The sequence below is a fragment of the Scyliorhinus canicula genome, chromosome 18 (assembly GCF_902713615.1).
Source record: "Scyliorhinus canicula chromosome 18, sScyCan1.1, whole genome shotgun sequence".
Lineage (NCBI taxonomy): Eukaryota > Metazoa > Chordata > Chondrichthyes > Carcharhiniformes > Scyliorhinidae > Scyliorhinus > Scyliorhinus canicula.
In genome coordinates, this window is record NC_052163.1 from 16,304,932 (window position 1) to 16,325,308 (window position 20,377).

Below are 20,377 nucleotides of genomic sequence, written 5' to 3' on the forward strand. Positions count from 1 at the left end.
TAGGTTGGTGAATTCAGCAGTCAGAAACAACAATCAGTGGTGTTCCACTTAGAGGCTTCTGCATTATGCATGATACAGCAATAACATGTTTTGAAGCAAATGTTCCCTGACTATATACTTTAACTTCACTATTGTCAAAATGCACTTTCAATTTTCCTGCTTGTTTCTCTGCTTTATACAATCTCAAATGCTTTCTTCAGCATCAGCTCTTGCTGTACTAACACTCTACACTGAATTATTCAATCAAGCTTCTTCCAGGTGACCTTTAAAGACACAACAGTCTGCTACTTTTATCAGCTCAGCCAGGAACTGGGAAACTGACTCATCATGGTACTGTTTGTTCTTTTTGGTGAAACTTGAATTGGCAAAACATCCATAAGCTCGTTAAAGCTTTAAACTGCTGTCTTGTTAGGGGCAAAGAGATTTTTCAGTCAAGTGAAGTATTTCATTCCAATATCTATAAGAAATACTGAAAACTGCTTTTCCTCTCATTCGCAACCAAAAACTTCCATTTGTTCAAAATAAGCTACAACGTCCATTGGAGCAAGAACAAAAGCACCTAAAGTGCCTAATAAGGTCAATACCATCCTCTCTACCATTTGAAGTGTTTTGTCACTTCTAAACAATTAAGAATACAAACACACACATGCATCTACTTCTGAACTGATCTTTCTATGAAAAACAGAAAACTGTTTTCTCTCCAATAAAGATACATCTGTGACTTTGTTTTAGCACACCCTAATGGCAGCTTTATATGTAGCACTTAATGTTTATCTAAAATGTTTTTTTTTGCAAAAACATAAACTTTAAACACAATCACACCTTTGATGGCATCCATCAATAGCTGTGCAGGGGGGTTAGCAGTGTGGGTCAGCTTCATCTCGCTCCAGCTGCCCCTAGTCCTAAAAGGAGTGAAACAGGGGTTTTGGGTACCCATCGGGAGTCGGATCAGCTTGTGCACACTCCCGGGCATTCTACCCAGGTGGTTTCTGGTCCAGCTTATCCCATTCCTCTCTTCCTGTAATCCCATAAACTCCAGTTCCATTGTCCAAGGAGAATGCACTTGCCAAACAACAGGAGACCCAAAGCAGGCTGGTGCCCTCCAGGCCTTGGTTATCCAGAGGATGCGCATCAAAGTCATCACAGACTGCAGGGCGTAGCAGTTAGCAGACTGACTCCACCTCCTCTATGTATTTTGGGGAAGCACAAGATGTAGTGGTATCAGGAGCACAATATTGGCATGGGTATTCATCACATGTTTATCATGTTCAGCAATGTAAATAGTTTCACTACACATTTCACATCTACTCTGTGTATGCCTTTTTATGCTGTATTGCTGTAAATCAGTGATACCGTGGTCCCTCCTCCCACGAATCGCAGATGTCGCTATCATGTGCCTCTATTCTTGGGGGCAGCACGGTAGCATGGTGGTTAGCACAATTGTTTCACAGCTCCAGGGTCCCATGTTCGATTCTCGGCTTGGTTCACTGTCTGTGCGGAGTCTGCACGTTCTCCCCATGTGTGCGTGGGTTACCTCCGGGTGCTCCGGTTTCCTCCCACAGTCCAAAGATGTGCAGGTTAGGTGGATTGGCCATGCTAAATTGCCCTTAGTGTTCAAAATTGCCCTTAGTGTTGAGTAGGGTGCTCTTTTAAAGAGCCGGTGCAGACTCGATGGGCCGAATGGCCTCCTTCTGCACTGTAAATTCTATGATTCTATGATTCTATTCAAACTCTATGGCAAACGTCCAAGCGATCGTAAACAAGCTGAATGAACTTAACGCCAGACTTACCTCTCAGAGGGAAGTAAGAAACTGCAGTGGTCACCCCTGCCTCACCGGACTGTGCCATACAACCTGAAGGCTTCTCAGCTCACCGGGCGGACCGTACCATGTCACCAGGCAAAGCGAAGAGTGGAGGAGTTTGCCTCCTCAACAACTTCTCCTGGTGCTTCGATCTGGTGAACCTGGCGACCTACCGCTCCCTGGACTTGGAAAACCTGACCATGAAGTGCTGCCCATACTATCTTCCACATGAGTTCACTTCAGCCATTATCACAGCGATCTACATCCTATCCCAGGCAGAAGTGAGGAAGGCACTGGACGAATTGTATGCAATTATAAACAACTACGAAACAGAACACCCGGAGGCCTTGTTCATCATGGCCGGAGACGTCAACAAGGCCAACCTCAAGAGAATACTGCCAAAATTCCACCAGCACATTTCCGGTCCTACCAGGGGCGACATTACTCTTGAACACTGCTACTCAAAAATCAAGGGCGCCTACCATTCCATCCCCCGACCGCACTTTGGGAAATCAGACCATAAGATGGTGCTCCTTCTCCCGGCATACAAGCAGACACTCAAGCGGGAGAATCCAGCTAAGTAGGTCGTGCAGTGCTGGTCCAAGGAAACAGAAGAGTTCTGACGTGACTGCTTAGAGACAGTGGACTGGTCCATATTTAAGAACTCAGCGACCAACTTAAATACGTATGCCACCACCGTCATAGACTTCATCAGCAAATGTGTGGACGACTGCGTGCCAAAGAAAGCAGTACGTACGTTCCCCAACCGGAAACCATGGCTTAATCGTGAGATTGACTCCCTACTGAAGGACAGTTCTGATGCGTTCAAGTCAGACGACCCTGACCTATACAAGAAATCCAGGTACGACCTCCACAAAGCCATCCGAAATGACAAGAGAGAATATCAAACCAAGCTAGAGTCACAGACAGACTCTTGGCGATTGGGGCAAGGACTACACAACATAACGGGCTACAAAGCGAAGCCGGGCAGTATCTCCGAAAGCAGCGCACCCCTCCCGATGAACTCAATGCATTCTATGCTTGGTTCGAGCAGGTAACCAACAATCCGCTGTAGAGTGCCCCAGCAACCCATAACTCACCCATACCCACCATCACAGCTTCTGAAGTCAGATTGGCCTTCCTGAAAGTGAATCCTTGGAAGGCGTCAGACCCGGACGGATCCCTGGTCGTGCAGTCAGAGCCTCGGACCAGCTGGCAGAGGTGTTCGCGTACATGTTTAACCTGTCCCTACTCCACTCCGAGTTCCCCACCTGCTCCAAGAAGATCACCATCATACAGGTGCCAAAGAAGAACCAAGCAACGTGCCTCAATGACTACCATCCGGTAGCCCTGACTTCAGTCGTAATGAAATGCTTCGAGAGGTCGATCATGAAGCACATCACCTCCATACTCTTAGAACACCTTGATCAACTGCACTTTGCATACAATCGGTCCACAGCAGATGCGATTTTCCTGGCCCTACACTCATCCCTAGAGCATCCCGACAACAAGGACTCCTACATCAGACTCCTATTTATTGACTACAGCTCCACCTTCAATACCATAATCCCAGCCAAGCTCATATCAAAGCTCCAATACCTAGGACTTGGCTCCCCACTCTGCAACTGGATCCTCGATTTTCTGACCAACAGACCACAATCAGTAAGAATGAACAACAATATCTCCTCCACAATAGTCCTCAATACCGGGGCCCCGCAAGGCTGCGTACTTAGCCCCCTACTCTACTCCCTGTGCACACACGACTGCGTGGCAAAATTTGGTTCCAACTCCATCTACAAGTTTGCTGACGATACTACCATAGTTGGCCAGATCTCAAATGACGACGAGTCAGAATACAGGAGGGAGATGGAGAACCTAGTGGAGTGGTGCAGCGATAACAATCTCTCCCTCAAAGCCAGCGAAACTAAAGAGCTGGTCATTGACTTCAGGAAGCAATGTACTGTACACACCCCTGTCAGCATCAATGGGGCCGAGGTGGAGATGGTTAGCAGTTTCAAATTCCATGGGGTGCACATCTCCAAAAATCTGTCCTGGTCCATCCACGTTGACGCTACCACCAAGAAAGCACAACAGCGCCTATACTTCCTCAGGAAACTAAGGAAATTCGGCATGTCCACATTAACCCTTACCAACTTTTACAGATGCACCATAGAATGCATCCTATTTGGCTGCATCACAGCCTGGTATGGCAACGGCTCGACCCAGAACTGCAAGAGACTTCAGAGAGTCGTGAACACCGCCCAGTCCATCACACTAACCTGCCTCCCATCCATTGACTCCATCTACACCTCCCGCTGCCTGGGGAAAGCGGGCAGCATAATCAAGGATCCCTCCCACCCAGCTTACTCACTCTTCCAACTTCTTCCATCAGGTAGGAGATACAGAAGTCTGAGAACATGCACAAACAGACTCAAAAACAGCTTCTTCCCCGCTGTTACCAGACTTCTAAATGACCCTCTTACGGACTGACCTCATTAACACTACACCCTGTATGCTTCATCTGATGCCGGTGCTTATGTAGTTACATTGTATACCTTGTGTTGCTCTAAATGTATTTTCTTTTATTCCCTTTTCTTCCCATGTACTTAATGATCTGTTGAGCTGCTCGTCACTGTATCTCGGTACACGTGACAATAAACAAATCCAATCCAATCTAATATTCTATGTAGTATGCTTCCATATCACCACAATGTGTGCCCAGTGTCATATAATTTCCAGTATCAGTATGCCTTTATGTAAAGTGTATTTTTGGAAGAACCAGGTTCACATACTTTTCAGGGTCATGTAATGCTATTTCTTGGCTCTGTGAGACTGAGGGTGAGGTGTGCTCTAAGCTTGTCTGCTTTAAAGAAACATCAAGGTCCAGTGTAGAAGGAAAGTTATTTAAAGGAATGGAAAAGGGTCATGTATTCTGGAACTCCATGTTCTCCCTGAAATGCATCATCTTCTCCCCCATCAACTTCATGAATGCTGCCAACACCTTCGCTCCTCCCAAAGGGATCAATGAGCATGGCTTAGATCGATCTATCTTCAGATGCAGCACGGGGTTTAAATCCCCATCTAAAATTAATTGATGCGCGTCCAGGCTTGGACAAATGGGACCAAGCCTTGCTCCCAGTCATCATTAATCAACTACCAAGCACTCCGCCCCCTATCCCAGAACACCACCCCTCCAACCACTTCCTCTCAAACCCACTCCAATCTGCATGATCCTCATCCCTCCACCATTCACACCTCCTAGACCAGTCAAAACCTGTCCACAGAGGCTCGGTCGGCCGCAGCCCCTCCTCCAACCTCACTCCAGTACACGAGCCAACTTGTTTGCAAGCGAAATGCCCCCCCCCCCCCGCCAAGAGCCCCTTCCCCCACAACCCTAATACAAAAGCCCCCCATACCCAACACTTCTAAACAACCAAACATGCTAAACACAAACCAGAGAGGAAAAACTCCAACACATTACCCCACTGTCCCCAAAGCATCCACTCTGAACCATAACATGAGAAATCAAATTCCAAACTCAATTCAGTCCCAGTCCTTCAGCCTTCATGAACGTCTTTGCCTCCTCTGCCGTTTCAAAGAAATGGTCCATGGAGTTACGTAACCCTTAGCTTCGCCACTCTTGTAAAGCGCTCCCTTCTTGCCTACTCCACCGTGACGTCCTGGTATATTCGAATACCATTCCCTGCTCACCACACCTCCTGACTCTGCTTGGCCCATCTTAAGATCTTCTCCTTCATATGATAGATGTGACTATCACAGCTCTTGGTGGATCATTTGCCTTTTGCTTTGGCTGAAGCGAGTGATGAGCCCTATCCAAACAGGGAGGTGTTCCATTGAATGTATGAAATTGTATGTATGTTAAATTATTTGCCTGATTTGCCGATAGTAGCTTCTTAGTGACAGTTTCCAAAGTTTACGTGAGAAGTACTGGGCAGGATTCTCCTTTCGGGGGTTTTGGTGCCGAAATCGTGGCGGGTACCAGTTTCATGCCAAATCCCAATTCTCCGCACTGTCGAGGCATAGCATTAGCTGGCCTTACCAGGTATTCTCCGGGCCTCCACGATTTTCCGCCTCCACCAGGGCGAATTCCCGATGGATAGGGTCACAACAGAAGAATGGCGCATGGTCTGCCTATTTGTACTTCAAAATTGCAACAGGGCCATATAGCTGTAAAATCTTGAATTGCATATTTCAGTAGCTTCTGGCCTAAACCAAGCAAAATGCAATGCGTCCATTTATAGATCAGTCAAAAAGTACACCAAGCTTTGCTTATGCATCTAAAAGATGGTTACACATCTCTTCCCCACCACACCACCCCCTCAAATTTCCTTTGCCAACCACCTGTTTGAATAGTTGGATGGCAGTTGCGCTGGGAGCTGCATAATAACTTTGTAAATATAAATCACATCCTATAAGATGTGTGGCTAAAGGAATAGGAGCAGCAGGAGATCCTAAAAATAGCCAGATGAATCAGTCAGCACCAGATAAAGGCATTTGATAATCAAAATGGATATGCATTTTCCACATTAATTTATATAATTGATAAACAAAATTGTGTGATTGCAAGTTTTTACAATATTATCTGTTTAGAATATTGCTCGTTCTAAATAAACAATGACTATTTTTATATTTAAACGATGAAAACAACATACTTTAAAGTCAATATCAATGGCCTCAAAACGCTTGGAATCTTCAGGCAACTGCGTACGAATGTCTTCGGAACCTATAAAAATGCTCTCAAGGTGAACCCAAGTTCTCTGTACCTCAAACCAGATGGAAATGACAGAGTCTGCAGTGGACAACTTTTGCTGCCAGCTGGAGACCTCTTTGAGGAAATATGCAATATATTTAGAAGTTATCAGGTTCTGCAACTGAACTTGATTGTCCTCCAAAGTCTCGACTAGTTCATCACTTCCTTTCAGCAACATAATTCCTGTCCTACCATGAATTTCATGTTCAAATTCAAAAGTACTCCAAATGTTATCCAGCTGACCCAACACCTGTAAAATACAGAATTAAACATTTGTTTTGTACAATTTAATCAACAGATTCTTTCTATTTGCATTTTTGATATTCAACTTTGCTTCAAGTGTATACAAATAATAAATTTGGTTGTAACAGGCCAAGTAGTAGCATGGTAATTGTTATATTACTTTGGAGTATGTTGGAACCAACAATTCTACGGACACGTGCTTGCAGGATTAGAATAGCGGTTTTAATATACTCACAACAGAGCCAGCCGGTTAGCCATTGAACTTTCGGTGAACTGGCCGGCTGACTATGTGGCGCTGATCTTTATACAGCAGCTCCAGGGGGGAGGAGTACTGGGCGGAACCAAAGGAGAAGCCCAGTACAATTCTCGAGCATTCCCAGAGCTACTCCCCCTGGTGGTCAGGTAGTGCAACTGCACTTACAATATAGGCACATGCATATATAGATTATAATCCGGTGTGAATCACATTCACCACATTCACCCCCTGTGAAGAAAATCGAGTCCAGCGGGGGTGGTGGCTCACAGAGTTAGTCTGTCTGGTGGACGAATTGTTCGTTTCGATCTGCGGAGCACCGGGGTTGCAGCCTCTTGCGGTGGCTGGGTGGGTGTTGAGAGCTGGGGTACGATGGCAGACTCCGGGGCGGGTCTCGTCTGAAGTTTATACATCTCTGGCTCGACCGGAGACTGGGGACGGTGGGGGCGGGCTGGTTCTGGCGCGTGGAACCGGTGGGGTGAGCTTGCGGAATCGGGGGCGCGAGGGGGCGGCAGCATAGGGAACGGGGTAAGGGGTTCCTCAGTGGGGGTAGGGGAGGGGCTGGATCCAGCAGGTGCCAGGTCCCGAAGGGATACTGTGTCCTGGCGACCGTCCGGGAACTCCACGAATGCGTACTGGGGGTTGGAATGGAGGAGGCGCACCTTTTCAACAAGGGGGTCAGTTTTGTGCCCCCTGACGTGCTTCCTCAGGAGGACCGGGCCTGTGTGTCCTCAGCCACGCCGGAAATGAGACTCCCGCGGTAGTGCCCCTAGAAAAATTGAAGGGTCGCTCGTGAGGGGTTTGATTTGTAGCTGTACAGAGGAGGGATCTGATTGTGTGGAGCGCGTCTGGGAGGACATCTTGCCATTGGGAGACTTGGAGTTTTCTAGACCGGAGGGTCAGTAGGACGGTCTTTCAGACCGTCGCGTTCTCCCTCCCCGTTCGTTCCCCCTGGGGTTGTAGCTGGTAGTCATGCTCGAGGCGATGCCCTTGTCGAGCAGGTACTGACGCAGCTCGTCGCTCGTAAAGGACGAACCCCGGTCGCTGTGCACGTAGCTGGGGAAACTGAACAGGGTGAAGACACTATGCAGGGCCCTAATGACTGTGTGGGAGGTCATATCAGGGCATGGAATGGCAAAAGGGAATCGGGAGAACTCGTCGATGATGTTGCGGAAATAAATGTTCTTGTTAGTGGAGGGGAGTGGCCCTTTGAAATCGATCGCAAGGCGTTCAAAGGGCCTAGAAGCCTTGACCAGGTGGGCCCTGTCTGGTCTGTAGAAGTACGGTTTGCACTCCGCACAGATCGGGCAGTCCCTGGTGACCGCTTTTACCTCCTCGTTGGAGAAAAGCAGTTTCGGGCTCTGATGTAGTGGGCGAGCCGGGTGACCCCTGGATGGCAGAGGTCCACGTGGATGGCTTTCAGACGGCTGATCTGCGCGCTGGCGCATGTCCCGCGGGATAGGGCATCCGAGGGCTCGTTGAGCTTCCCCGGTCGATATTTAATATCGTAACTATAGGTGGAGAGTTTGATCCTCCACCGAAGGATTTTATCATTTTTTAGTTTGCCCCTTTGCGAGTTGTCAAACATAAAGGCAACCGATCGTTGGTCGGTGATGAGGGTGAACCTCCTACCTGCGAGGTAGTGCCTCCAGTGACGAACAGCCTCCACGATGGCTTGTGCTTCCTTCTCGACTGAGGAGTGTCGGAGTTCTGAAGCGGATAGGGTACGGGAGAAAAATGCAACGGGCCTCCCTGCCTGATTTAAAGTGGCTGCTAGAGCTACCTCTGAGGCGTCGCTCTCAACCTGAAAGGGAGTGGATTCTTTGGCGATGTCCTCCTTGATGCCGTCGAAGGCCTGGCGTGCCTCAGCTGATAGGGGAAATTGTGTGGCCTTAAAGAGTGGGCGGGCTTTGTCCGCATATTGAGGGACCCACTGGACGTAGTATGAGAAGAACCCCAAGCACCGTTTGAGGGTCTGGGCCCAGGACTCCGTTCTCCACAACGTAGCCGAGGATGGCCAGTCTGTTTGTGCGGAAAACGCATTTCTCCTTGTTATAAGTGAGATTTAATTTCTGTGCCGTTTGGAGAAAACGGTGGAGGTTGGCGACTTGGTCCTGCTGGTCATAGACGCAGATGGTAACATTGTCCAGATACGGAAACGTGACCCGCAGCCCGTACTGGTCTACCATTCGGTCCATTGCTCGTTGGAACACCGAAACCCCGTTAGTGACGCCGAAAGGGACCCGGAGGAAATGGAAGAGGCGGCCATTGGCCTCGAATGCCGTGTAGTGGCGGTCCTCTGGGCGGATTGGGAGCTGGTGGTATGCAGACTTCAGATCCACCGTGGAAAATAGCTGATATTGGGCAATCTGATTAACCATGTCTGCAATTCTGGGGAGGGGATACGCGTCTAGGAGCGTAAAGCAATTTATGGTCTGGCTATAGTCGATGACCATGCAAAATTTTTCCTCGGTCTTGACGACCACCACCTGAGCTCTCCAGGGACTATTACTGGCCTCTATGATCCCCTCACTGAGCAGCCGTCGGACCTCTGATCAGATAAAGACCCTATCCTGTAGGCTGTATCGCCTGCTGCGAGTAGCTACTGGCTTGCAATCTGGAGTGAGATTGGCGAAGAGTGAAGGGGGGAGATGCGCAGCATGGTTAGGCTGCAGATAGTGAGTGGGGGCAGGGGCCTGCCGAAGCTGAGGGTGAGGCTCTTGAGGTTGCAAAGGAAATCCAGGCCCAATAAGAGTGGCGCGCAGAGGTCGGGCAGGACATAAAGTTTAGATTTAGAATAACTAGCGCCTCAAATTGTGAGCGTAGCAATGGTGCGTCCTTGGATTTGGACTGTGTGGGAGCCCGAAGCGAGGGCGATAGTTTGGCTCACCGGAAAAATAGAAAGCGAACAGCGTCTTACCAGCTCTGGATGTATAAAGCTCTCGGTGCTCCCGGAGTCAAAGAGGCATGGCGTGCTGTACCCATTGATCTGGACCTCCAGCATCGAACTTCGTAGGTGCTTGGGGCGGGATTGATCCAGGGTGACTGCGCTGAGTTGCGGGTAGTCGGCGGCTCGATCAGCTGTGCTGGAGTGGCCCCGTGATGACTGCCCTCTGAGTTTGTAGTCGTCGAGGTGAGTTTCAGAGTTTGAAGGGGATGGATCCCAAGATGGCCACCCCCATGAGTCGCACATGGCCGGCCACATGGAGGAGGATTGCCAAGATGGCTGCCCCCATGAGTCGCACATGGCCGGCCGCATGGAGGAGGATTGCCAAGATGGCCACCCCCATGAGTCGCACATGTTGGGTGGGGGCGGAGTCGGCATACAGGCTGCAGCATTTCGGGGCCTGCAGGCCTGTGAATTCAGGGAACGAGTGCTTTGAGCCATGGGAGGGTTAGAGGCTGGGGCTTTCTTCGCCAGACACACTCTGGCATAGTGTCCTTTTCGCCCGCAGCTGCTGCAGGTCGCGGATCGGGCTGGGCAGTGCTGCCGCGGGTGCTGGCTTTGGCCACAGAAATGGCAGGCTGGGGCAGCTGAGTAGCTGGCTGGAGCAGCTGAGTAGCTGGCTGGGGCAGCAGAGTAACTGGCTTTGGCAGCACGGTAGCTGGGGGGCCGTGCGGCACTGGCTTGGGGGGACTGTTGGTCGGGGGTCCACGATGAGGTCGCGGGGTCCGCGGGAAACGAGGTGAGGCTACGGAAGGAAACTTCCATAGTGGTAGCAGCCTCCACAGTAGTGTCTAAGCCCTGGGCCCCCTTTTCTAGCAGTCTTTGTCGCACATAGTTAGACCTAAGGCCCGCCACGAAAATGTCCCATACAGCAAGCTCCCTATGTTCAGCTGCGGTAACGGCTTGATAATTACAGTCATTGGAAAGATTGTTCAATTCCCTTACAAACTCGGCTAGCGTTTCTGTAGGCCACTGACGGTGAGGCGTAAATATGTGGCATGCATAAACCTCGTTAATGGGCCTAACGTACATTTTGTCCAATATTGCCAGCGCTGCGGTGTAAGAAACGGCCGGATTTAGCTGTGTGGAGATTCTGTGGCTTACCCTCGCGTGCAGTAGGCTGAGTTTTTGTTCCTCCGTTGTTCCGGCGGTGCTGGCTTCTGCCAGGTAGGCTTTAAAACATCTCAGCCAGTGGGAAAAAATTTCCTTAGCCTCTGCATCCTCTGGGTCGAGTTCTAGGCGTCCGGGCTTGAGGGCTGCTTCCATGATTTCTTCGACTGTTTCCTGAGTATATTCAATTGTTGGAACCAACAATTCTACGGACACGTGCTTGTAGGATTAAAATAGCGGTTTTAATGTACTCACAACAGAGCCAGCCTATTAGCCATTGAACTTTCGGTGAACTGGCCGGCTGACCATGTGGCACTGATCTTTATACAGCAGCTCCAGGGGGAGGAGTCCTGGGCGGAACCAAGGGAGAAGCCCAGTACAATTCTCGAGCATTCCCAGAGCTACTCCCCCTGGTGGTCAGGTAGTGCAACTGCACTTACAATATAGGCACATGTATATACAGATTATAATCCGGTGTGAATCACATTCACCACAGAGTAATAGATCACTACAGTAATAAAAGTGGATGAAGCTGTCCTGGTCTCCTTCTTATTTTCTATAAGGGCAGCACGGTAGCATGGTGGTTAGCATAAATGCTTCACAGCTCCAGGGTCCCAGGTTCGATTCCCGGCTGGGTCACTGTCTGTGCGGAGTCTGCACGTCCTCCCCGTGTGTGCGTGGGTTTCCTCCGGGTGCTCCGGTTTCCTCCCACAGTCCAAAGATGTGCAGGTTAGGTGGATTGGCCGTGATAAATTGCCCGTAGTGTCCTAAAAAGTAAGGTTAAGGGGGGGTTGTTGGGTTACGGGTATAGGGTGGATACGAGGGTTTGAGTAGGGTGATCATTGCTCGGCACAACATCGAGGGCCGAAGGGCCTGTTCTGTGCTGTACTGTTCTATATCTATATCTTCTATATCTATATGTGTCCATTGTGGTCTTGCACCAGGACCCCCTGCAGGCCAGAAGGGGCCATGGGATAACTCCAAAGATAGATATACATTATTTTATAGCAGTCCTGGAGTAAGCAAATGCAGAAAAAATAGCCTCTCCTACAAAGTGCTGCAAAATAAGTGCAGAACTTTGTTTCAACAGGTTTAGTGGCTGCCCACAATATAATGTAGATTTCCAATGCCAGTAAAATGGCAATTTAAGTTTTGTTTACTGCTTTTTTTCTGTTGTTTTTTGAACATTAGGGGCTGGCTTCTCCGACCCACCGCCGGGTTGGAGAATCGCCAGGAGTCGGCGTGAATCCCGGCCCCGCCATCCTCTGAATTCTCCGACCCCCCCAAATTCTGGCCCCGCGTGAATCGCGCCGCCCACCTCGGAAAAAACCCACCACGGGTCATGGCAGTGTAAATTGAATCACAACATCATGGGCTGAAGGGCCTGTACTGTGGTGTTCTATGTCCTATGTTCTATAATGGCTCAACAAGTGATGATGGTTGAAGCCGGACAGTGCGGAGGTAGGTCACGGCATGGGGAAGCCGCAGGAGAAGCGACGGCGCGGCTACAGTCAGTGTGGAGGGGGAGGGTGTGTGTGGAGGGGGAGGTGTGTGTGCGTGTGGAGGGGAGTGTGTGTGGGGGGGGGGGGGGTGAGGGGAGGGGTGATGTGAGGGGCGGTGTGAGGGGGTGTGTGGAGGGGGTTGGACAAGTGGGAAGGGGAGGGCGAGTGCCAGGGTGAGGGGGGCGAGTGCCAGGAAGGGGGGAGAGGGTGAATGCCGGGAAGTGGTTAGGGGGTGAGTGCCGGGGAGAGGGGAGAGGGCGAGTGCCGGGGAGGGGGGAGAGGGCGAGTGCCGGGGAGGGGGGAGAGGGCGAGTGCCGGGGAGGGGGGAGAGGGTGTGTCGGGGAGGGGGAGAGGGCAAGTGCTGGGGAGGGGAGGGCGAGTGCCGGGGAGGGGAGGGCGAATGCCGGGGATGGGGGAAGAGGGCATGTGCCGGGGAGGGGGGAGAGGACGAGTGCCGATGAGAGGGCGAGTGCCGGGGAGGGGTAAGGGGACGGTGTGAGGGGGTGCGTGGAGGGGGTTGGACAGGTGGGAAGGGGAGGGCGAGTGCCAGGGTGAGGAGGGCGAGTGCCAGGAAGGGGGGAGAGGGCAAATGCCAGGAAATGGGGAGGGGGTGAGTGCCGGGGAGAGGGGAGAGGGCGAGTGCCGGGGAGGGGGGAGAGGGCAAGTGCCGGGGAGGGGGGAGAGGGCGAGTGCCGGGGAGGGGGGAGAGGGTGTGTCGGGGAGGGGGAGAGGGCAAGTGCTGGGGAGGGGAGGGCGAGTGCCGGGGAGGAGAGGGCGAATGCCGGGGATGGGGGAAGAGGGCATGTGCCGGGGAGGGGGGAGAGGACGAGTGCCGATGAGAGGGCGAGTGCCGGGGAGGGGTAAGGGGATGGTGTGAGGGGGTGCGTGGAGGGGGTTGGACAGGTGGGAAGGGGAGGGCGAGTGCCAGGGTGAGGAGGGCGAGTGCCAGGAAGGGGGGAGAGGGCGAATGCCAGGAAGTGGGGAGGGGGTGAGTGCCGGGGAGAGGGGAGAGGGCGAGTGCAGGGGAGGGGGGAGAGGGCGAGTGCCGGGGGGGGGGGGAGAGGGTGTGTCGGGGAGGGGGAGAGGGCAAGTGCTGGGGAGGGGAGGGCGAATGCCGGGGAGAGGAGGGCGAATGCCGGGGATGATGGAAGTGGGCGTGTGCCGGGGAGGGGGGAGATGGCGAGTGCCGATGAGAGGGCGAGTGCTGGGGAGGGGTAAGGGGACGGTGTGAGGGGGTGCGTGGAGGGGGTTGGACAGGTGGGAAGGGGAGGGCGAGTGCCAGGGTGAGGAGGCGAGTGCCAGGAAGGGGGGAGAGGGCGAATGCCAGGAAGTGGGGAGGGGGTGAGTGCCGGGGAGAGGGGAGAGGACGAGTGTCGGGGAGAGGGCGAGTGCCGGGGAGGGGGGAGAGGGCGAGTGCCGGAGAGGGGGGAGAGGGCGTGTCGGGGAGGGGGGGAGGGCAAGTGCTGGGGAGGGAAGGGCGAGTGCCGGGGAGGGGAGGGCGAGTTCCGGGGATGGGGAAGAGGGCGTGTGCTGGGGAGGGGGGAGAGGGCGAGTGCCGATGAGAGAGCGAGTGCCGGGGAGGGGTAAGGGGGCGAGTGCCGGTGTGAGGGGGCGAGTGCCGGGGTGAGGGAGCGATGCTGGGGAAGGGGGGTGTGAGTGCCACGGAGGGGTGGTGCGAGTGCCGGGGAGGGGAGGGTGAGTGCCAGGGAGAGGGGAGAGGGCCAGGGAGGGGAGGACGATTGCGGGGTGAGGGGGGCGAGTGCCAATGTGAGGGGGCGAGTGCCGGGGAGGGGAGGGCGAGTGCCAGGGAGGGGGGAGAGGGCCAGGGAGGGGAGGACGAGTGTGGGGTGACGGGGCGAGTGCCAATGTGAGGGGGCGAGTGCCGGGGAGGGGAGGGCGAGTGACGGTGAGGGGAGGGAGAGTGCCAGGGAGGGGGGAGAGGGCGATTGCCGGGGAGGGGGGAGAGGGCGAGTGCCGGGGAGGGGAGGGGAGGGTAAGTGCCGGGGAGGGGTGGGCGAGTGCCAGGGAGGGGGGAGAGTGCCAGGGAGGGGAGGATGAGTGCCGGGATGAGGGGGCGAGTGCCGATGTGAGGGGGTGAGTGCCGGGGAGGTGAGGGCGAGTGCCGGGGAGGGAGAGGGCGGTTGCCGGGGAGGGGGGAGAGGGCGAGTGCTGGGGATGGGAGGGCATGTGCCAGGGAGGGTGGAGAGGGCCGGGGAGGGGAGGGCGAGTGCCGGGGAGAGGAGGTCGAGTGCCGGGGACGGGAGTGCGAGTGCCGGGGAGGGGAGGGCGAGTGCCGGGGAAGGGGGAGGGGGCGAGTGCTGGGGAGGGGTGAGGGGGTGAGTGCCGGCGTGAGGAGGCGAGTTCCGGCGTGAGAGGGCGAGTGCCGGGAACGGGAGGGCGAGTGCGGGGAGGGGAGGGCGAGTGCCGGGGGAAGGGAGGGCGAGTTTCCGGGAGGGGGGAGAGGGTCAGGGAGGGGGGAGAGGGCGATTGCCGGGGAGGGGGGAGAGGGCGAGTGCCGGGGTGGGGTGAGGGGGCCAGTGCCAACATGAGGAGGCGAGTGCCAGCGTGAGGGGGCGAGTGCTGGGCTGAGGGGGCGAGTGCCGGGGACGAGAGGGCGAGTGCCGGGGACGAGAGGGCGAGTGCCGGGGTTGGGAGAGCCAGTGCCGGGTGAAGGGGCGAGTGCCAGGGAGGGGAGGGCGAGTGCCGGGGAGGGGGGGGGGCGAGTGCTGGAGAAGGGGGAGAGGGCGAGTGCTGGGGAGGGGGGATGAGTGCTGGAGAGGGGGGAGAGGGCGAGTGCTGGGGAGGGGGGACGAGTGCTGGAGAGGGGGGAGAGGGCGAGTGCTGCGGAGGGCGTAGAGGGCGAGTGCCGGAGAGGGGGGAGAGGGCGAGTGCTGGGGAGAGGGTAGAGGGTGAGTGCCGGAGAGGGGGAAGAGGGTGAGTGCTGCGGAGGTGATAGAGGGCGGGTGCCGGAGAGGGGGGTGAGGGCGAGTGCTGGGGAGAGGGTAGAGGGTGAGTGCCGGAGAAAGGGGAGAGGGTGAGTGGTGGGGGGGGGGGGGGGGAGTGCTGGAGAGGGCGAGTGCTGGCGAGGGGGGATGAGTGCTGGAGAGGGGGGAGAGGGCGAGTGCTGGGGAGGGGGTAGAGGGCGAGTGCCGGAGAGGGGGGAGAGGGTGAGTGGTGGGGAGGGGGGGCGAGTGCTGGAGAGGGCGAGTGCTGGGGAGGGGGGAGAGGGTGAGTGCTGGGGAGGGGGGAGAGGGCGAGTGCCGGAGAGGGGAAGAGGGCGAGTGCTGGGGAGGGGGGAGAGGGCGAGTGCTGGACAGGGGGGAGAGGGCGAGTGCCGGAGAGGGGGGAGAGGGTGACTGGTGGGGAGGGGGGGGTGCGAGTGCTGGAGAGGGGGGAGAGGGCGAGTGCTGGGGAGGGGGAAGAGGGCGAGTGCCGGAGAGGGGGAGAGGGCGAGTGCTGGGGAGGGGGGAGAGGACGAGTGCCGGTGAGGGGGGAGAGGGTGAGTGGTGGGGAGGGGGGGGCGAGTGCTGGAGAGGGGGGAGAGGGCGAGTGCTGGACAGGGGGGAGAGGGCGAGTGCCGGGGAGGGGAGGGCGAGTGCCGGCGAGGTGAGGGCAAGTGCCGGGATTAGGGGCGAATGCCGGGGAGGGGAGGGCGAGTGTCGGGGAGGGGGGAGATGGCCGAGGAGGGGGGAGTGGGCGAAGGTGCCAGCTTCCAACAGATGCAACCATGGTGCGGGGACGGTTACGGGCAATGCTGACATGTTGTCGTCCCCCCCACCTGCAGGCCATTATGTTTGGTGATCAGCCAGAGATGTTGTCCGCTATGGCGGGAAGCGCACTTCTACATGTTGCCCCAGGGGAGCAGGAGGAGGAGCGTGCCAGGGAGACGGCAGAGGCTGCCGCAGAGGAGCATGTTGCAAAGGGGCAGGTGGCAACCGGTCAGGCTGGAGGGCTGCCTGCCCGACAGGGCGAGGAGGAGCACGAGGAGGAGGAGGAGGAGGTGGTGGCGCCACGGCGGCGAGACTCCCCCGAGGCCCCGTGAGTACCGGCCCCGCTCGTTGTACCAGGACCTCACGGACCGGGCATGCAGGAGGAGACTCCGGATGAGCCGGGAAACCGTGGCGCACGTCTGCAACCTGATGGCACACCTGGCACCGCGTGGGACTGGGGGAGGACACACTCTCCCCGTGTCCGTCAAGGTTACGGTGGCCATGAACGTTTATGCCATGGGGTCATTCCAGGTGCTGAGTGGGGACCTGTCCGGCATCTCGCAGACATTGGTGCACCGGTGCATCCGGGCAGTGACAGACGCCCTATATGCCATTGCAGACCACTTCATCCAGTTCCCTGTGGACCGGGCCAGCCAGGATGCCCGGGCAGTAGGCTTTGCTGCCGTGGTCGAGTTTCCCATGGTCCAGGGCGCGATCGATGGGATGCACGTCGCCATGCGGCCACCTGTAGATAATAGGGTTGTGTTCACCAATAGGAAGGGGACCTATTCCATGAACATCCAGGTGGTCTACGACCACCGCATGATGATCCTGCATGTCTGCGCCTGGTACCCGGGAAGTGTACATGACTCATTCGTATTGGCGCAGTCTTACATCCCCGGCATGTTCGAGGGACGCCCCCCCCCCCCCCAGCTGAGGGGCTGGTTGCTGTGCGACAGGTATTACCCGTTGCGGTCGTGGCTGATGACGCCTATACGGAGGCCACAGACTGATGCAGAGAACGGCTATGATACCCATGCAGCGACCAGGGGTGTGATAGAGAGGTGCTTTGGGCTGCTAAAAATGCGTTTCAGGTGCCTGGACAGCTCTGGAGGGGCTCTCCAGTACCCGCCAGATCGGGTTGGCCGCATCGTTGTGGTGTGCTGCGTCCTGCACAACATAGCCCAGCAGAGGGGCGATGTGCCGCTGGCAGAGGAGGGGGGAGTGGAGGAGCAGCAGGACAAGGCGCAGTCCTCCCCAGATGAGGAGGATGGGGGCAATGGTCAGGATAGACGGCCTGGACATGGGTGGGAGGCGGCCCACCATTACCGGCTGGGCCAGTGGGCATGGGACAGGCTGATAGCCGCCCTGTTCACTGACTAGGGGGGCGTGGAAATCGCCGAGTATGGGCACAGACTGCACACCACGGCACCAGCCAACCACCCTCACTGCCCCCCCACCCAGCCACCACCAACCACACTCATGGGCCATCCACCCACTACCAACCACACTCACCCCCCCCCACCCACCCACCCACCACCAATCACCCCCACCCCACCCGCATGCACACCACCCCTCCATTGCACATCCACCTGCGGTACAACGGGCCGGACTCACATGGTCTCCAGTGGAAGCGTGTCTATTGCAGGCCATGGAGGATGATGACGACCCGCTCTGCAATGAGCTCCTGGCTCTACATCGTTGGACAATGTCTGAACCATGGCCACAGTACCACCGTCCACCCGGACCATCCCTGCATGCGGCCGTGACACTGCAGCGCGCGGTCCCGTCCTCTGCCCGGGGGGATGGCAAGGGCGACCCGGGAGGAGGGGGGGGGGGGATACTCATCTGGTGCCGACGTAATACCACCCCTCACACACACACTGGCGCTCAATGCACACCACACCCCCGCACGCTTCGGACAGAGCACAAAGGCAGCTTCTGTAGGTGTGAAAGTGATTTTAGCCACTATAACCCATCTGTGCCCTGCACCCATGCCAACTTACTCAGTGTCTGATTGTTTGGCCTTACGGGCCCTTTGACTATGTCTAGGCGGTTCCCCAGACGGTAGAGCAGAACTGGAGGCGGTCTACTGTGACTCCTGCCCTATGACTCGGGATTGCTTTGGCGGTTGTTTCCTGGGGCAGCACGGCCTAGATGGGCCAGGCTGCGGCTCGGGTGACTGGGATGGCGAGCTGCCAGCCTATCCTGCCCACTGCCCACCAGATGCACCTGGGACGGAAAGGCGCGGGGTGGGGGGGGGGGAGTCCGAGGTGCCGCGGTGTTCCGGGACCTCCCCTACAGGGGGATCCGGAACGGGCCCCAGCACATCCTCATCCCTCGGGGTGCCCGATGGCCCCCGGGCCTCTACATGGGTCGGAGGTGCGAACGGACCGGCCATCCGACACTCCTCCGATACCTGGCACTGCCAGTTCTGGTGGCCCACCCTGGCATCAACAAGGGTCTGCAAGTTTGCAGCCATGGAGCTCAGGGAGTTGGCCATCCCTGTCTGTGTCTGGGCGACGCCGGCCAGCATCTGGGCAATGGCGCTGATGCCCTCAGCGATGGACTGCTGAGGCTGGGCCACTGCCTGCAGAGACTGGGCCATGGCCTGCTGAGACTGAGCCATGGCCTGCTGAGACTGAGCCATGGCCTGCTGAGACAGGCCACGGCGTTGAGCGCCTCTGCCATCTGCCGCTGGCTCATTGCTTCCTGTGAGGGGGCAGCCATGTCTTGGGCCACAGACGCTGCCTGCATGGAAAGCCCCAGGCCTTGCATACTGCTCCCCATGTCTGACTCGGTCGCACCCATTGCCTCAATCGCGGACGCCCCCCGTGCGGTTTTGGTCTGAGTGGCACACATGACCGGCACCGCTCCCAGCTCCTGGACGCGGGTGGACTCCTCCACCTGCATCTGCCACTGCCGCGAGCTGGCCGTCACCCACTTCGATCGTCCCTGGTTCCGTGACTGCATCGGGTCTATGGGTGGGTGTGGTAACTCCAGGAACCCGGGACCATCTGGGCGGCAGATGTTTGCTTGCGCTGGGATGCCCTCCGACCTCCCAGCCCCTCGGCTGCTCCTACCTTCACCTGCTGTACCGGTACGGCTGTGTTGTGCGCACCAGTGAGTGTACCAGAAGCCTCAGCGCTAAAGTGCCCAACCGAGATGAGTGTCTCTGTGATGGTGGAGGGTGTTGGAGATAGCAGTGGCGTTGTGTCATGCTCATTATCCAACTCAGAGTCCATGATTCCCTGGGGTGACGGTTTCTGTCCACCCCTCCCCTGTGTGTCAGTGTCCTGTGTGTCGGTGTCATGTGTGTTGGTGTCCCAGGTATGGATGCCCTGGGTACGGGTGTCCTGGGTAGTGGTGTCCTGGGTAGGGGTGTCCTGGCTCGGCTGCGATGGAGACCTGTGGCTGCTCCCCTCGTCGCTGGGTGTCGCACGCCTGCATCGCCACACTCGCACAAGACGGGGGCGTCGTCTCCCTGTTGCTCCGAGCCTGTCCCTGTCTCGTGGCCACCCTGAGGCGTCCTGGGGCGTTGCATGCCGGGAGGCTCCCTGTCTCCTGGCCGTCCTGGATCGTCCTGGGGGCGGTCAGCATCCGCGGGGATGGGTGACTCGACGGTTGGTCCTGCAATACACAATGCAGCATGCATGGTTAGACACGCAGGCGGTGATTGGGGGATATGGGGGAGGGGGGATATGGGGGAGGTGGGATATGGGGGAGGGAGAATATGGGGGAGGCAGGATATGGGGAGGGGGGTATGGAGAGGGGGATATGGGGGAGGGGGATATGAGGGGTATGGGGGAGGGGAGTATGGGGGAGGGGGGATATGGGGAAGGGGGGATATGGGGATGAGGGATATGGGGGTATGGGGGATATGAGGGAGGGGGGATCTGGGGGGTATGGGGGAGGGGGAGAAGATGGGGGATATGGGGAGGGGGATATGGGGTAGGAGGATATGGGGGATGTGGGGGAGGGGGATATGGAGGAGGGGGGATATGGGGGGTATGGAGGATATGGGGGAAGGGTTTGGGCC

The 20,377-nt window shown here is 56.3% G+C and overlaps 1 protein-coding gene across 1 annotated transcript in view; it reads right to left on the reverse strand.

The window, feature by feature from the left end:
- LOC119953684 (dynein heavy chain 17, axonemal-like) overlaps window positions 1-20,377 on the reverse strand; it is an 821,504-nt gene that overhangs the window by 472,656 nt on the left and 328,471 nt on the right. Inside the window, 1 exon segment of the mRNA XM_038778213.1 lies at window positions 6,476-6,823. Coding sequence (XP_038634141.1) covers window positions 6,476-6,823 — 348 coding nt within the window.